Raw genomic sequence first — 18,319 nt, 5'->3', positions numbered from 1 at the left:
CTTATATGTATATAAGAGGGCAAGGGCAAGGGTCTCTTATAAGGCAAGGGTCTCACTCCCAGTTAGCTGCCATTTTGCGCCGCCACATTTCTAAGGAAGCCCGGTATGGACAATCCAGTCCACCTGACATCACATTTTGTATTTAGGATGAACGCTCAAATCCTCCAATAAACCAATGAAGAAGAAGGTGGACGAAGTATCCAGGTTTGTGCTTGCAGGTCAACGTAGTTCACTGGCAAGCTCGGGAGAAGGAAGGTACGGAGTTCCTAAGGGGGCTTAAATGGAAGTGCACTGCAATCTAAAATGTAACCACTTGATGGCACTATGTCGTCTTTGAAATTTCCAAATTTTACGAAATTAACCTTTAATGTCCACTTTCAGGGCGATACAGTGGCGCAGTGGTTAGCGCTGCCGCCTCACAGCAAGAAGGTCGTGGGTTCGATTCCGGGCCTTGGACCTTTCTGTGTGGAGTTTGCATATTCTCCGTGGGTCCTATCCTCCTCCTCCTCTGCACGTTTCCAAACCAAATCTACCATTTTTTTCTCTGCCACCGACTCTGAACCACACAACATTGCTGCTCTCATTTTCTCTCATTATGTACAAATGACCTTTCATTCTCATTGATGCTCTTTTATTGAACATCGTACCTGAGATTTTTCTGCACCTGTTCCACCCTGCTTGCACATACTTCTTCACCTCTGTATTTCACTCCTCTTCACTCCGGACCCATGTTTCTCAACTGTGCCTCAACTCAAAGAATCTGTGCTTTATAGTGTGGTTGGGATGACAGTAACTGTAACAACACACTCTTAAAGGTAAAGTGTGTTATATTTGGAGATTTAGAAGAAAAAACAGCGACATCGAGTGGTGACATTTCAGATTTCAATGTCTTTCACTCTTTCTCCCCCTCCTGAACATGCCAGTGAGCTACGGTGGCTTTAAACGCAAATCTCCAGAGTATTTTTTACCATCCATTACTGTAATGCTATCCTAAATATGCTGATCCACAGTCTGTAGGTTTGATTAGATCTTTGGTCCATTTCTGTGGTTTGTGGTTGTCACTGACAAATCCTAACTGCCCTTTCACACAAAACATCCTGCCAAAAATTAAGACTGATAATATGAAGATGGCTGTTAGCATTGTTCAATATGCGCCACCACTTTACACGGACATTGTGTGTGGAACACTGCGGAGAAGTCACAGAGCTGAGAGTCACACTTTAGCTAACACCCAGTTCGGAGTCACCGCGTGACCTAAGATACACGTGTTGGAACAATGCGAGTCCGAGTCCGCACGCCCACTGGAGGAGGCATGACATCCATGGCGAGAGAAACGATACAAACATAAATGTAAGAAAGAAAGAAAAACATCATGTGACTGCTGTGGCAACATGAATCTGAAATAGATGCCACGCAAGAGCTGACATTTTTGTTAATGTCAGGAGCCACTACAAACCGGCATGTTCAAGTAATTATGTTTCAAAACATAAAGTTTTGACGCTGCACATCTCAAGTGTTGGACGCAAAATGTCAGACCATGACTGAGCAGGATTTCTAAAACATATTTGCACTTTCATGTTTTGTGTTTTCTAGCTTTAGTCAAGGCTTTCATTTTCCCTCCGAAGGTTGCGTCTGACATCTCCTCTCTATTGTTTTTTTCCCCCCCACTTATAGTTTGAGTCGCCACTTTGGTGAGAGTGCTTTTGCCTTGCAAGCTTTTCCAAGCAAAAAAGAAAAATGGATGTCATTGTCCATTCCGGTGCAGCGAACAAGAGTGAATGCATAGTCGAGCCTGGAAACAATTATTGTTGATCACTTCAATCAGTGAGCAGTTTATATGCAGTTTATATAATAGAATTAGAGCAGTTACATCTACAAACTGAATTTGCTGCCGTACTGCACTGAAAAAATGCTTATATTGTAAATTGCTCCATAACTTACTAGCACTATATAGGAAGTTAGTTATACTGGCTATATCATTCCAATGCTCACATTTACAGAGAGAATTTGAGAGAAACTGATGAAGTTGATTCAAAATGAAAAGCAAAAAGCAGAACATGTTTATTCTTCTTCTCTAGCTTCACTGCTTTTAAGCCCTGCTACCACTTTTAACTGTAATTATAACTGCATTCACGAAATATTAACAAAAGCGACATGATGTTGTGTTGGTCAGCACCGTCATTCATGCACATGTACGTGATGCCACGTATGTGCTAAAAGTTGAGTCAAAGTCTGCCATAATCTACTCTGCACTGTCGGCTCTCTAATATTAATTATAAATTCAAGCTCAAGCGTCTCCATGTGTAGTTGTCATGGAGTTGTGCGGTGCGCACATTTCACAGATTAAATCTTTCCATCCGTTCAAAAATAGACAGCTGTTCCTCTCTCCCTCCCTGTTCCCCGCTTCACGCTGTTTCCATGGTGAACATTAACAAGTGACTGCTTTAGACCTGCTCTGTCTTCTGATGTTTCTTTTTTTTTCTTCTTCCCCCCCCACATTCTTTTGAGCTAACATTGTGAGTAATCCACAGTGTGGCAGCTCCCTGTTGCGCTCACTTCCTACAGGGACCAGAGACGGGTTCCGCCGTGCTTCTGTGTCCATACCAACAGACGCTCGGCGATGATTCAAAATGTCAAACCCATCGACACCAACACTTCATGCATCATACCGGCACCCAGGCGGCACAGAAAAAAAAAAAGAAAAGAACGGGTGCACTGTAAAGAAAAGGCTGTGCCAATGTTGTGAGGCACAAATTTCATATCATTTAAAGCAGTCAACTGGTTACAACAAATCTCGGACAAATCGCTTTCATAATTTGATTTATTTTGGTTTTTAAAAAAGGCTTTTGTATGTTTATGCTCTTTCCTGAAACTATAGTTGTCTTATGTTTTGGATGTACGTTTTATCATCTGATTCCCCAGCAAGATATAAGTGCATAACTCCCATGGCCTTCAAACACAAAGTGATTGTGCCCGGTAGGGAAATCAATAATTGGCTTCCTATGCTGACCCCTGACTGTGAGAATCATTAAATGTTCAACAGAAAACAAGCTGTAACCTTTAGTTATTCCAAAAATGGACATGTAAGGTTGTAGTTCGGTCTGAACCTTGAAGCAAACACAAGCAACATTTATGTGAATTCAGGCTGCATTTTTTTGAGGAACTTTTTGAGGATCGAAATTAAACTTTCATGAGAGGATGGATTTAGGGTTGGGGTTATAGTTGGGGTTAAACTTGGATTTAGGATTGGAGTTGGGGTTAGGGTTGGAGTTGGGAGTTGGGGTCAGGGTTGGAGTTGGGAGTTGGGGTTTGGTTCGGGTTGGAGTTATGGTTGGGGTTAGAGTTGGGCTTCAGGTCAGGGTTGGGGTTGGAGTTATGGTTGGGGTTAGAGTTGGGCTTCAGGTCAGGGTTGGGGTTAGTGGTAGAGTTGGGGGTTGGGACGAAGGCTTTTGTGATTTCTATTTCAGATATAAACCTTGGTGGTAACCAATCCGCTAGTTGCCAAAGTGCAAAATGCATCTGGAACACTGTTGAAGAAGCCACACCTTGTGTTGTTTGTTGTTTGCACACTTATGCAAGATGACTGTGGCAAAATAATGGCTGTTTTGTAGAATAACCACTGAAATTAGAAATACAAGATTTACACATTGCATTTATAATCTACTTTATTTCTTCTTAAATTTATTTATAAGTAATACATGAATATATCTATAAATAAAAGACACATGAGACAATATATCCTGTAAACAATTGGTTCTGCATGGCCAATACATAAAAATGTTTCTTTTATTGTGTCACAGACAAGATTTTTGCCATGCATGATTTATTTATTTATTTATTTATTTATATATATATTTTTTTAATGATAACCAACAACGAATTGCCAAGTAGATTATTTGGTATTTCAGCATTAGCCAACTAAGAGGTAAAAGAAACAAGACAAACAAGTCACCATTTTGGGAACCTATTGCCATAACACTAAATTTACATGAGTTGATACATTGTCCTTAACTATTAGTACCTGGTGTTTTGAGATCTGTTGGAGTTTCATTTAACCTTGTTCAACAGCATGCATGTATAATAAGTGGGTCAAGAGGCTCTGTTTTGAAAGAAATAATTATACAAAACATCAAAAAGAAAATCCTTTTTTTGTGTTCATTTGGTTCCTAAATAAGATACAGCGGTAAGTAAGAATTTGCTTTGCATAAAATGTGGACATAAAAAGGGGAAAATAACAAAATTTTAAACATTCACATCAAAACGGTAATAATTACGGTTCACTATGGAAAGTCAATGAGTAGTCTCATTTATAAAATGTAATGTTTTGTAACATGAAGCAAATAGTCACAACTACTTTCCTGAATATATCACTGGGTGGAGTTTTGGAGTTACTTCATTTTTAACTCAAATAAAGAAGTTTCTGAGATTTGGTTATTAAAAAGAAACATCACTATCCACCACAAAGTCTATTTCGATTATGGACGTTGGCCTCTGCTCATTAAACATAACTGTCTTATTCTTCCTACTGGGGAGTTTTTCTTGGCCGCTGTCATTCCTTGCTTGCTCTGGAGAGATCAGTTGGTCTCCCTTTGATTGTGCAAAGCGCATGGAGGTGACAATAGGGATTATGGCCAATAGGCCAATTTGCCAAAATGTTAAATTATCCCTTTAAAGTTACACTGAAACAGCACATCTACATTGTTTGGTACAATCACATATTGCAGTCGCACATTCAAGATATTTTATAGTACATTGACAATAAATATCTTTAACTCAGTAAACATTTACTAGCATTTTGAAACCATTTCACTTTAACCATTAACAGTGTAAGATGTAATAATAAATAATACATTATTAAATAGTTTGTCCATCATTACTGCCAGACAATAGAAGGAGTTTTAAAGAGAATACATACTTCCACTTGACACATAGCAGACATGACGTGAAACTACTAACTCGGCTAAAACTGGCGCTCACTCTACAAAATCAGTCTCCACCATATGCAATTTAGCAGTAACTGCAGAATAATACAATAATGGAAAAAGCCCTGTGAGAAAGATACAATCTGAGCTGAGCCAATGATTTTTGAGGATGAAAAGCCTTTTTTGGAATGAAAGAAAGAAGATAATTTCCTTACCCACAGCTTAAAACAACATGTAGGAGCTAATTTCTATTTACAGATTTACATAGCAGAGAGAAAATTAAATCTGCTCATTGATTAACCATGTACATCATTCTCACAGAAATGTCCCATCCCAAGCCATAACAAGCGACTTCAAGTAAATATTGTGATTAAAAAATCAGTACAACACAGGACACATTACTAAAAACATTAAAAGTTGAAAGTCATTTCATTTTTCACTCTTAGTGCGGCTACAAGGGTTTTTATATTTTCAAATAATGTTTGATAGAATTTCACATGAGTAATGCAACATACACAAATTACATAAAGAAAAAAAATCTGTTCACGACTGGAAATATTATCAGAGTGCTCAAACAAACATTTCTGCCTCAATCATCTTACAATACACTGCAATGCAATGCTGACAGTTATCTCACAAATTACACAATATTGCAAAAGGGCAACTGGATTAGCATGACAAAGACACAAGCCTGCCGGGACAAATCTCATTCACAAATTAAAGGGTACGCCGACTCATGAGAACTTTTCAAACCTCGTACTGGAGCCACAAAAAACCTGCTATTTCACAAAGTGCAGCATCTCATTTTTAAACTCATATACAGCGGGGATGCAATTTTAAAAATCCTCCCCCCGGTAATGACTAATACTGATCAAGTATTAGTCATTACCTGGAAAGGTTACGTGGTTTGGAAAACAATATAAGTCTTTGTGGCAAGTTCTTGCTTTCATTTACATTTTTTTTTTTATGTTAAGGGAATGTTTTATTCCAACACATTTACTGGTACAAAAAAAAAAAATATGTAAAAAGTGCCGTACAGTGCATGCTTTCAAAGGCAAAACACTTTCATATACAGAAGAAACCATTCACGGAGCAAATTAGATTTAATAAAATATCAATACAATACAGAACTGTAACTTCATAACGTCCAGTGGGGGCAAAAGTCAGCTGCGACAACACAAAGGCCTTGTTTTGACTCAAGAATGATGACTTCTTTTCAGGGTAAATCTTTTTGAGCATATTAGAATATTAATGTACAGTACAAGTGTAGAAAATCTTTACACATTCGCACCTTTTGTGGCAACTGCAGCCTGACAGACCTTGGCATTCGAGCAGCCAGTTTTTCCAAGGTAATCTGATGAGATTTCAGCTCATGCCTCCTGGACCGTGCAGTACACTTGATGGAGTGTGCGAGTCTACACCGTCAAAGTGCTCCCACAACAGCTCAGTGGAGTTTAGCTTTGGAGACGCTGCCGGCCACTCCACTGCAGTCGCAATGATGCTCCGCTGCTTGTTTTAGTGAGTGTGTATTGGAGTCATTATTCTGTTTTAGGATCAAATTGACCCCAGTCAAGTTCTGTCCACAGGGTGTGGAACGATGTTGGTTGTGACAGCCTTCCTTACTCCAGGGACGATGCCGTCGACACTGGTGTTGGACTGGTACTAAAAGATTTTAAGTTTCCTTAGGATTTCCAGTTTTACATAGCCTACAGGTCTCTAAAGAAAGTCTGCAAACAACTATTTATGCTTCAGATACTGAACTAAGCCGAAGAAGCCATGCTCTCTAATTCATACAGTGTTTTGGTTTTTGTTTGGTTTTTGCTGTACAACACAATTGCAAATAGGTTTACTAATACTCAAATAGCCTAAACACGCACACACACGCAGACACACATTTTCATTTTATAGTTGGTTGTCTCTGATAAAGCTAAATTTAGTATAGTAGCTATAATGACCAAAAACAGCAAAACTTTTAGACTGTACAAACAAGTCGTAAAAATTTGTGGATTAATCTGAATTAATCTGGGGGTTAACTGTAACACGTTCTCACTTTTTGCATTTTATTTCTACTGTGGGATTTTGGGGTTCTGTAAACTGTTTCCAATTCTGCCATAAAATCCTTATCATGTCATGAACTAGGATGTTAGCTATTCATTTGTAGCATCCTTAGTCGAAAGGCTAATGGAATTGCTTGGTGGGGGCTTCTCCTGTTTCTCATCAGGAGTTACAGGTGCAGCCAGTGTAGAAGAATCCAGCGCCACGTCACCGGATGATTCTTCTCTTTTGACTTTTGCCGTCTCCTGATGACTGCTTCCATTTAGTTTAGCGGTCACGTCGGAGGCGAGGCTCAGGTTGATTCCCCTTGCTTTTTCATTGGTTCCATTGAGATCTACCTGAGTGCGGGGGTACCGGACTTGAGCGTTAAAGCCGACTTGAATCATCGATGGCATCCTCTGATTTCCCTCCGGCCGTTGGCAGTGGTACAGCCCCCGAAATGCAGAGCGGAATTTCTGAGACATGGCGTTGTATATGACGGGGTTTATCGCGCTGTTGGCGTAGATGCACGTCCGACAGAACAGCACAAACCAGGCGTTCAGGTAGGGCGTCGTCACGAAAGAGTTTATCAAAACCAGAGTCCTGTAAGGCATCCAGAGCAGGGCGAACAGGATCACTATGACCGCCAACATCTTTGTTACCTGAGAGAGAGAGGAGAAACACAGACACACTTCATCAAACGCCTTGAAGTAAATCCTCGGCCAGTGATGATGAAATCAATTCCATGTGGGAACAAACTTGCTCACAGAAGACCCAAAACACAAGAGACCATTTTGTCAAGATATCTTGAAAAAAACGAAGTGGAGTACAATCAATGAAAAAGCAAAATGTCCAGTTCCTAAAAATATGTATTTCTCTTTTAAAAATTTAACTTAGATCTCAAAGTAAAACAGAAAGTAAGGTTTAGTTAATTAAACTAAACCTAACTAATTGAATTTACATAATTGAATCTAATTAAAGAGTTGATTTATGAATTATACACAAGTAGATAGATGACGCTTTATCTCATGAGTATAAAAAGGTATATGTGGGATTGCTGAGCGTGTACTATATTTAGTTGAAATATGCTTAAACAGCGTTGCTTTATGTATGTTCGGGTCATCGGGGTCTATTTTGCTGTAGTTTGTGTCTTTTATTGCATCATTTCCCATATTATTTTGAAAGTCTTGTCTTCCCCACGTGTTGTCGCCACCTCTCCACCTCCAGTATTCTTTTCCCGCCAACTGAGATTACCCTGCCCCACCCTGATGTGTTGGACCTCATTCTCCCAACACTCATCCAAAATAGCTGTTCTCTACTTGACCCTCATTGCCAGATTGTCTTGTCCCCTGTGTCGGAGTTTCAGCACTCTTCCACTTGTCCTTTGTGTATTGCCTGAGCCCGTCCATCATTTTCTGCCGGTTGCCTTTGTACCTCTGTCTGATTGTGATTGATTAACCTGTTTGTGACCCGCTGCTTCTATCAAACAGGCTGTGGTTTGATAAAGTCCATTATGACACTGCATCATTGTGTCCTCTGCCTCGGTTTAACTCAAACACTGGCTGCTGAAATTCTGTATTTTAACAAAGAGATGTATCTATGAATATATGAAGTAGGATATTATTCATGCATAAAATGTTGAATATAATCCACAGACAAATATGGGATATTTATACTCAAAGTCAAATCGTCAAAAATAATCTGCAAAAACGCATTTGTATGTTCCAGCTCAATGGGTGAATTTAGTCATTGTTGGATTTTAAAGTGTCAGAGTTGGGTGTCTGCAAAGCACAACAGTACTATTACATTGCATTACATTTCATCTAAAGGGATGTTTTGTATTATATTGCCTCATGAATAAAAGAGGGCTGCTACTACTGCTGCTGCTGCTGCTGCTGCTGGATGCTGCTTGCAAAAAATGTGTTGCTTCATTACAATATAATGACCATATCAGAGGAAAAGGGTTCATCTTCTGAGTGATTGAAATGCCAACGGCTCGGTGGCCGGCAAGGGCAAACATGCTGCAAATGTGCAAATGCTGCCAAACCAAGAACACTCAAATACGTAAAACACACGCAAATGCTGCGGTTACATAAACGATGCAGAAGCAGAAATATCCAAATGCCTCTATCAATTAATGCATCGTGGAATTTTTGTTGACATGTCTTTGGGGTGGATTTTATTATCTATATATCACGTAAGATGCATGTAAGGCTAATTTTTAATTGTTTCATATGAGGAAATATTTGACACATTGTGAAAAGTAATCCCAATCTTTGAACATGAGGTTAGTGATCAGTCCACTAATATCCCCTTTCTTGAGGAACGTCTCATTGCAAAATATTTATGACTTATTTCATCTCAAAATAGAATTATTTATTAGAGCAAAGCTCTTCAAATCCTTCACCTTCAAATTGCTCCTCATCAATATTGTACAAGACTGAAGCCAAGCGGTTAAAAAAGTACATTTTTGTTTCACCTCTCAAAAGAAAGCTGAACTTCTTCAAAGCGTGCTGTGAAATATCTTTACAGAGGGACTTTCCCCACAAGACTGAGGTCTCAGGTCCAGTGCCCCTAGTGTGCTGGCACTCTTGGATTTTGTTTTTCGGGAAATTGCAGCATCTCTCTCTCTTGCAGTTGTATTTTTTGGTGGTATTTTGCAGTGTTTTCCCTTCGCATTTGCTCTTTTTTTTGTTGTTGCACACAACAGAAAACGAGTGTCCAAAAAAGCGACGGAACATCCTATCTTGTGTTGGTGACAATAAAATCCAACATGAAATGGCACAACGATAGACGGGCTCAGTCTCTTCGTCTTTGTGAAGGAAAAGCCTCAGAATGCCTCGACACTGCGGCGCGCTCCTTAAATGGCCGGTGACCATAGAAACGCTTTCCACATTTCTTCAGCCCTCATCAGGGGTAGGGGCGGGCGATGGGAGGTCGGGGGGGGGGGGGGGGGGGGCGCGGCGTTGGCTGGGGTGTGTGGAGCCTGACAGTTAGTCTTATCAGTCACCACTAATGCTTCTCGCACAAGAAACCGTCCATTTGTGACCATTTCTCAAGCCAGCCTTTAAGTAGTGGAAACCTTTCACTTGGCTGTAATTTCTTTGGTTTGTTCATTCTTTTTTTTTTTTTTTTTTAATAACCACATCTACTTAAGAGTTAATTATAGAAAAACAAATGTGGTCAACACATATTATGCGCATACCTACCATTTGCCCTCTCCATTTTTACACTATCTTTGTGCTGTGAGGCCAAAAAAATCTTAGTGATAATATAAAATATGCATATTATGACTGAAACTGCAAAACTGAAAATTAGTCTGATATTTGACTACTAGATTAAAAACAATGAAAAGATAATAGGAACCCTCTTATAAATGGGCATTCTGCACAATATGAAGAGAAAAGAGAATCGTGATGTAACTGATACTGATTTGTCATTTGGGCATCGCTACCGCACCTTTCCCTCCCCGCGCGCTGGGGAGGATGACGGAGGTGAAGAATGTCAGAGATTAAAACAGCGGACGGATCTCTCAACGTGATTTATAAATCTGTATTATTTTGCACGCAGCCGTTTATCAAACCGACATCGGACTGAGTTAGCAGGTGAAAAGAGGAATTAGAGGGAATAAAGAGTCTACTGAGGAAAAAGGGAGTCAAGTCAGCCACAGTGTTATTCACAAGTCATTGTAAAACCCAAATCACATCTTCAAAATCGACCTTCTAGAACACATGAGATTAGGATCTCATCTTTCACACTAGTTTGCCTGCGTAGGCTGTTGCCTTCACACCGAACAAAGTGCGCAAGCCGTCCAATGTTCAAGGTTGCGTTACTTTTACAAAAGACAGTTAAATCTGAAGTGGAAAAAAAAAATCAATAAACTCTTTGCTCAAACTTTGCACCCAACAATGTGATACAGCTCTCTCGGTCTAGCTCTCAATTTTTTTCATGCTAAACAAAATGGGGGCAACCCAAGGTCCTCAAATATTCTAACTCCAACTAAATACATATTTTCCAATAGTGTTTGAGGCTTAACATAACCGTTTGTATCAAACAAACAATAGTAAGAAAGAGTTAGAAACTCATCGTAAATGCATGACTTTGGCACGAGCCGTGAGCCACAGAAGTGTGACGAGGAGATATTGCTTTGCTTTATCAGAGCTGAGACAGAGAGCCATGCAGACGGCCCTTCGGAGGCAGCAGATGGCAAACACATCATCGCGACACCATTAAGAAGGAATCGTGGCCTTTGTCCGAGTGGATTGCACACACGAGCTCAAGATCAATTCGGGTCAAATGTGTGTGAGCTAACACCAAGTAATTGCTCCCGCCACTCATGATATGGCTGCAGGAATAGAGGGCACAAAAGTGGTAAACGGGAAAGAAAAGGAGGGATCGCAAACCTGTTTCCTGGAGGAAAGGGCGCGACCTCCTCTTCCTGTTTCACCAGCTTCCCGGCAGCTCCGACGCAGTGTGGTGGCACCAGCGTCTGGGTGATTGGTCAGAGAGCTGGAGGTACACAAAAGGGGGGATTATAGTGCTTGACCCTCAATGTTGACGTCCTGAAAGGCATCAACTGTTTTGGCTTGGAGGTTGGAGAAGACAGGTCCCTCCCAGCTTTGTGAGAGTGTCTCCACCAGACCTATTGAGAAAAGGTAAGTCAGACCTAAACTGATGTGAAGTATCATGGAATCTTTTTGGTTGAGCCCTTCAGAAAAGTTTTGGAAGTTGGAAGAAGTTGTTGTTACTTTTCAATTTGCAGTTCGTGGCTGCGTTTCCATCACCCCCGAATTGTGCAAAAGCTAAATATCGCAATAAAAAACTGGTAATGGAAACACCTAAACTTCGAAAAACCTCTGAAATATGGCTAAACGTTTTTTACGCTCTCCTGAGGTGGTTTTCAGATGCGTCGATATAGAGGTCTATTGCAAAAGTGTCACGGAAACATTTCTTTCGCATTTACACGTCAGCAGACGTGACGTACGGGGTCACGCGACCAGTTCACTTCAAGTGGAAATGGCGCGTTGCGATTGGACGGAGGAGGAGACAGAATATTTTTTTTTTTTACAAATAATCAAAGAGAAAAATATAACAACCATTCTCAACAGCAAACAACATCAAATTGCAAATTTATCGCAAAATGTTTTGTGCCTCCATCCAAAGTGGAGTCTCGCGGGACGAGATTATATGAGACTTAGCGCGAATGCGCTTCACACCATTCAATGGAAAAACCTGCAAATGGCAATTGCACTTTGTCTAAATTTTTTGAAATATCCCTTTTATTTTGCGAAAAACTTTCACGGAAACGCAGCTAATGCTGTGACTCGTCCTCTCTGTGTGTTATAAAGCTCAGAAGCACAGTCACATTTCTAAAAGCAAGAGCAGCAAGATTTGTGAATACGTAGAGAAGAACAAATGACCGCATTGTTTTTAGATGATCTGCTGAATTGTTTTGCACTACCTGAGGAAGAGGATCCTGGCTATCAAGGCATACAGCACGATGGCGAGGAGCAGCGGGATCACGTAGAAAATGGCAAAATCGATGAGGTAAATGGGCAGGTAGAGCTCCCGCTTCACTCTGTATCCACACTGCACATGCCCATCCTGGCCCACCTGAACATCACACCACAACCATTATTGACGATTTTTGATGCTGTGAGAAAAAGTCAGAGTGACTCAGGGATGAGGTTCACACAAAAAGCCACTCTCTGAAAATGAAGAACGCTTTTTAATAACCTTTTATGCATTCCACTGCAATAGAATGAGGACATTTGTGAAAAAGGGTCTTAGCAATCATGAATGTATGATGACTTCTGCACTTACTGAAAGCTTTACAGTCTGTGCTTTTATTCAGCTTTTATTTTTATAATAGTATTTTTCAAGAAACAAAAAACATACAGGCCAATTCTTTGAAATAATGTCAATTAAGTGGAATCATCTTACCTGAATGTCAACTAAGAATAACCACAGCATGCAGTATATGCAGGTGAAGATCCAAACCCCAGCAATGATACGCTTGGCCCGGGACACCGTGCACACAGTCTGGGCCTTCATCGGATGGCAGATGGCTATGTACCTGCATAGACAGAGGGAAGCAGGTTAGACCGCCTTTAGAAGTACAGGGTTGTACTAAAGGTTAAAGGTTCAGTGTGCAATATTTGGAGATTTTGAAGAAGAAAGAGCGACATCAAGTGGTTACATTTTACATTGCAGTGTCTTTCATTCTCCCTCCCCCTCCTGAGCTGGCCAGTGTGCTACAGTAAACATGTCCACCTTCTTCTTTGTTCTTCTTTGTTGGTTTATTTGAAGACGTGAGCAGGCACCCAAATTATGAAAAGTGTTGTCAGGTGGGGCTGTATTGTCCAAACCAGCTGCCTTAGAAATATGGTGGTGCAAGATGGCAGCCGACTGGGTATAAGACCCTTGCTTTATGTATATACTTATATAGATATATTAGAACCATTCTAAAGGTTGGAAAACCAAATGACTTTTATTTTTTTACTGCAATTATACACTTTTATTAATGTGTTTATGGGCAGTATTTTAAGCTTTTACCAATATAAAAATCATAAATCAAGCCAAAGATTACACACTGGACCTTCATAGGTCCAGGATATGAAGGACCTTCATATCCTGGACCACTCATAGGTCCAGTGTGTAATCTTTTATCCTTTATCCTTTATCCTTTAGACTTGATTTTGCTTTGTAAAATATGCACAAACACACACACACACACACACACACACACACACACACACACACACACACACACACAAAATAAATTATAATTAAAACTTTATAATAACACATGAACAAAACAGGCTCACCTCTCCACAGTGAAGGCAGTGATGGAGCAGGAGGACACATTGATACCCAGGTACTGGAGGTAGGTGATCCCCAGGCACCCGGCGTGGCCAAACACCCAGGTGCCCGTCAGACTGTCAGACACGTTGGGGAGCCCCGCGGCCACCAGCACTGTGAGGTCAGCTACGGCCAAGCTGACGAGGTAACAGTTGGTGGGTGTCCTCATGTGGCGGGTGGTGAAGACAACCAGGACCACCATGATGTTGCCCACGATGCCCACCACGCACACCAGTAGGACGAGGAACACCGACACCGTCTTGTACTCCAGCAGCTCCGACACAGTCATCCTGGCGCTCAGCGAGATGTTGGTCGGGGAATCGTCACCGGAGCTCACGTTGTTGGTCATGTTTGCTTGTGCCGGCTTTGTGTTCTTCCCGAGGTTTTCTTAATCGATTGCTGTGTTTATTTCAGTAAGGCTGGATCCTTGGCCGTCACTCTGAAGCGTCAACATGTTTTCTTCCCTTTTGTAAAGCAAAACCTTTTATTTATTGTTCATTTCAATGAATGAAAGATGGAACATTTTGAAGTGTTTTTATGTTTTTTAAATGACCTTTTGTCTGTCTTCAGATCCTCGCTATGACAACTATTACTACTGCTATGATAAACAACAAGTTCAATGTAACCATCCCACGTTGAAAATCAAGCCAGGCTCCGAGTGGGTTACCTAAAAAAATGAAAAGTGTACAATTAGTTGATTGTGATGGAAATTGAGTGGGTTGCCAATTTAGGTATGTCTTTGTGCAGTGATATGTCAGCACACAAAAGCACACCATGTCTTCAGCTCTGCATAGAATCCATTTACATCTGTTTTTAAGCCCAAAGTCTGTTGCTCCCTGTCCAGTACACGGATATGAAGGACAGTCAGATGACAGTTGGCAGTTATTTGAGTTCAAATGTAGCTGCTTGACAGGATGCTGCTGCTGAAAGGATGTGTTTAGAAGATGAACAGGCCAAGTTGATATTGGCCTGGAGGAGGAGGTACAAGTTGCCCTCTGTGCACTAACTTCTCCTTATCCTGAGGCCAACCTTGGAATTCACCCATGCTCAGAGGTTGGCTTAGCCTTCACTTCACTTCAGTATATTATATCACTGTAACAGAAGAAGGATCGGCCTGTTTACAATCCCACTGTGATGCAAAGCGTACTGAGAGACCCCTTGATCTATTTTGTATTTGCCACTCATTCAAAATGGTAGCAATGGTTTTCTTTCATATCTGAGATTGTTCTTGTCTCCAGATTTTGTTCACTTGATTAATATGTTACCGTACTTGAGGGCAGTAAGAAGGGCAAGTCTAAAGACAGCTTGGGCTCCAACAGATGTCAGTTTGTAGTTAACACACTTTAGCATCTATTAGCATTGTTTCTGTTGCTTGTGATGCTTAACCATGACGGTCGTTCGATCTAAAATCAATGCAAACACACGAGTGCTTTCCAAGGGTTGTGTGCTCAGAGAAATTTTTTGCGCAAAACAAATTTGACTTTTGAGTAAAGGAGCATACTTATGTAGCAATGCGTGGGCTATAAGTATTGTGAAACCCCTCAAGATCACGGAATTGAGGTATTCCAATCAGTTCCATAATTTCACGAGTATGACAGCAAGGCACCTTGGCATGCAGACTGCCTCTTAAAACATTTGAGAACGAATGGTTCTCAAGAGTCTCACGAGTCTCAGTCAAATTTAAGCATGGTACCGTGATAGGAATACACATAATTAATAGTTTATCTCTGAAAACACCTTTTGGCAGCTCCTTTTGCTCCTCTTCCAGCACAGTCAAACTCGAATCTTAGCTACCCCTCCTGAGACCTGCCTCTAATAAATTGAGGTGGACATAAAGTGAAAAGTAATTTACTTCCACTATGCTGCCATCCCAAAGCCAGGCAGCCAGCCATGCTCGCTACCCATGTTGCCCAAGGCCCCACGAGTCTAATATTAAAGAAAGAAAGTCTTAGGATGAACATGAAGTGTCCTTGTGGTAACGACAGTGAAGGGATTTAACGCTTCATGTGCATGGTGGGAAAAACACCTCTTGACACCAGTTGTCGCTGATTAGCAGACATGCTTATGGGCATTGCAACTTTTATCCATGTGTCTGGTTTTTTTTATACCTATGTGCAGTCATGTGAATCTGTCTGTTTCCAGTTTTCCATTCTGATATCATTTTTAAAAAATTGCTGGCAGACTGCAGTTCGCAAAACACTGCAGTCAGAAGAACGATGAAGACAACCGTGATTTTTGACAAATGCATGAAAATCTTGGCAAGGCCTGGAAGAAACCCCAACATTGCTGCAGAACTGTGGTTAAGACATAGATTGAGTGTCCCCGGTAAGAAAGCCAGCTATTGGCTGTCCTAAAAGTCACCAGAGGTCCTAGATGATGTCATCAACTAATCTGCACAACTGGACATGTGCGTTTAATTGTAATGGACACAGACGGGCTGTATGAGAGAGAATAACATCGTAGGGGAGACAAACAAATATGTTTAATGTGTTTAGAACGACAAAGTTGATTTGCATCTTGAGAGAAAAGAAACACTTCAGCTGGAATAACTTCTTGCTTTTTTCTTACATTTGGTTTAGTTTTTAGTCTTACTTTATGGTCCACATTTGGACAACAAATGACAAGTAAAAAAGCCATATAAGTAACCATAACCATAATAAATAGAAACAAAGTGACCATTTTAACCATAACACTTGAAACGTAAAAAAAACAAACTACATTACAAAAAGAATTGTAAAAAAAGAATTTCAAGCTTTGCACATTCACACTGGACACGGGGGTATAAACATCTGCTCTGACTCGCTCGGACGGAAGGAGATTTATGATCAGACAAGAAGAACGGTGCATGGTTGCGGGTCATAGTCGCCAAAAGTCTCCAAGAGCCAGAAAATACAGGCTGAGTTTTCTAAGAAGAGCGAGGAAAACTGCAATTTCCATCACTCGGACATTTCTGTGTGGTGTTTGCATGGTCCCCCTGTGCCTGCCAGGGGACTACCAGGGTTTACTGCACCCACCACATTTTAAACATGCACATTGAACCAATTGGTTAATCTGAATTTGATGCAGGTTTGAGTGTGACTGTGGGCGGTTATTTGTCTCTATAAGTGACTCTGCGCTAAAGTGTGACTCATATATTTAATATAATAACTGAAAGAGCTGTGTGTTGTTATTGATTTAAAAGCTGTCTTTTGAGACCTGACAGACCAATTCAAAGAACTTGCATGTCTTTAAAGTAGATGCAATTAGAATGTCTAAAAATAGAAATGTCTTCTTTTTGGTGTTTTTATGAAATTGATCAAATAATCAAACTCATGCGGCGCCTGTCAGGTTCAACATCTATGCTTCTCTCTTATTCTATTTTTTTATTTTTTTATTTATTTTTAAGCTTGAGATCTAAATATCGTTACACATTTGAAAGGTGACAGACATTAATAAGCATTTCAAAGTTGTGTTTCATCTTGCTCATTAGCAAGGGAATAACAGAGTAATCATGTAAATTACCTACCTCTTTGGAGCGGAACATCTTGATATTTCCTTTTAAAACGAGAGAGCAATTAATCCTGTTTCATGACAGTCGAAAGCCGGCTACACCAAAGCCATGCCGAACTCATCACATCACACTAAGCCCGTCTACCGGTGCTTGAGATGTGTCAGTAAACACCTCACGGAAGCAGCGCTGTTGCCTTTCACAATAAGGCGCAGTGATGAGACACCCTTTTCATTTTTCTTATCTTTTCTTTTGAAAAAGGTAAAGCAAAATGAACCAATAAAACACGGAAGTTCAATTCCTATTTTAGTTTTTCAATTATAATTCCCTATAAACTATCAGTGTTGAAGATATTAATTTCAATGTCAGCAAATTTGCTGTATTTGTGAATCAAATCTGAATTCTGATGCACTAAAATGCAATTTGGATGTTTCGTTTTTAAGACGATTAAAGGATGTTTTCTAACATGTATTCTGCCAGTGACAATTTATCTTGATTGTGTCTTCCGCTAAACCACGCCGCAGTGATTTTTCCTTCTCTTCACTTCTCTTCACTCAAACTTGACCATGTCTGTTCTTGTTTTTGTTTTGTTTTTTTGTTTTTTGAAGGTACAAATGTTACAGTTCACAGTAAATATGTATCTTTATAAAACTCGGTGGATAAACTCGTGCATATATTGCCATTACGTTGTTATTATAAGACAACTAAAACAATCACTCCTCAAGTAAAACCGTTCATTAAAATCTGAAAGCCCGAAGAGCACTGGTGCTCTCTAGTGGTCAATATTTGGAAGCAGGGTTGAGGTTCCTGCAGCAACAAATTGTGCACTTCAGTCTCTTGGTTAGCCAAGGAGCACTTCTTAGCGTTGTTATTTTCTGCATTATTAAGAGAGCATGTAGGCCTATTTGAAGTTAGCAGGAAAATAGTAACTGCCACCAGTATAAAAATGTGTTTTAGTAAAATAACTAAAAGTGTAATATAATAGAGTATATAATACATGGCCAACAATAGCGAT

At 40.3% G+C, this 18,319-nt stretch overlaps 1 protein-coding gene across 1 annotated transcript; it reads right to left on the bottom strand.

Annotated features, from left to right (window-relative positions):
- Positions 1–6,924: 6,924 nt before the first annotated feature.
- On the bottom strand, positions 6,925–17,443 carry trhr2 (thyrotropin releasing hormone receptor 2). The gene is made up of 6 exons (XM_076042846.1): positions 17,323–17,443; positions 13,784–14,484; positions 12,900–13,032; positions 12,418–12,569; positions 11,360–11,465; positions 6,925–7,618 (listed from the first exon to the last, which is right to left on the bottom strand). The coding sequence occupies exons 2-6, from the start codon at positions 14,164–14,166 to the stop codon at positions 7,070–7,072; spliced, it is 1,323 nt and encodes a 440-aa protein (XP_075898961.1). The 5' UTR covers positions 14,167–14,484; positions 17,323–17,443; the 3' UTR covers positions 6,925–7,069.
- Positions 17,444–18,319: the final 876 nt, after the last annotated feature.

The sequence above is a fragment of the Nelusetta ayraudi genome, unplaced genomic scaffold (genome assembly GCF_046127955.1).
Source record: "Nelusetta ayraudi isolate G7.1 ecotype Tasmania unplaced genomic scaffold, CSIRO-AGI_Nayr_v1 ptg000071l, whole genome shotgun sequence".
NCBI classification, from domain to species: Eukaryota; Metazoa; Chordata; class Actinopteri; order Tetraodontiformes; family Monacanthidae; genus Nelusetta; species Nelusetta ayraudi.
This window is presented reverse-complemented; position numbering and strand designations above follow the sequence as displayed.

Bases quoted from the DNA above. Each gene is read 5' to 3' on its own strand.
- trhr2 (XM_076042846.1), bottom strand. From the start codon at position 14,166: ATGACCAACAACGTGAGCTCCGGTGACGATTCCCCGACCAACATCTCG. The intron at 12,570-12,899 runs GTAAGATGATTC...TGTGATGTTCAG, and splicing joins TATTCTTAGTTGACATTCAG to GTGGGCCAGGATGGGCATGT. The intron at 11,466-12,417 runs GTAGTGCAAAAC...GTGTACCTCCAG, and splicing joins GCCAGGATCCTCTTCCTCAG to CTCTCTGACCAATCACCCAG.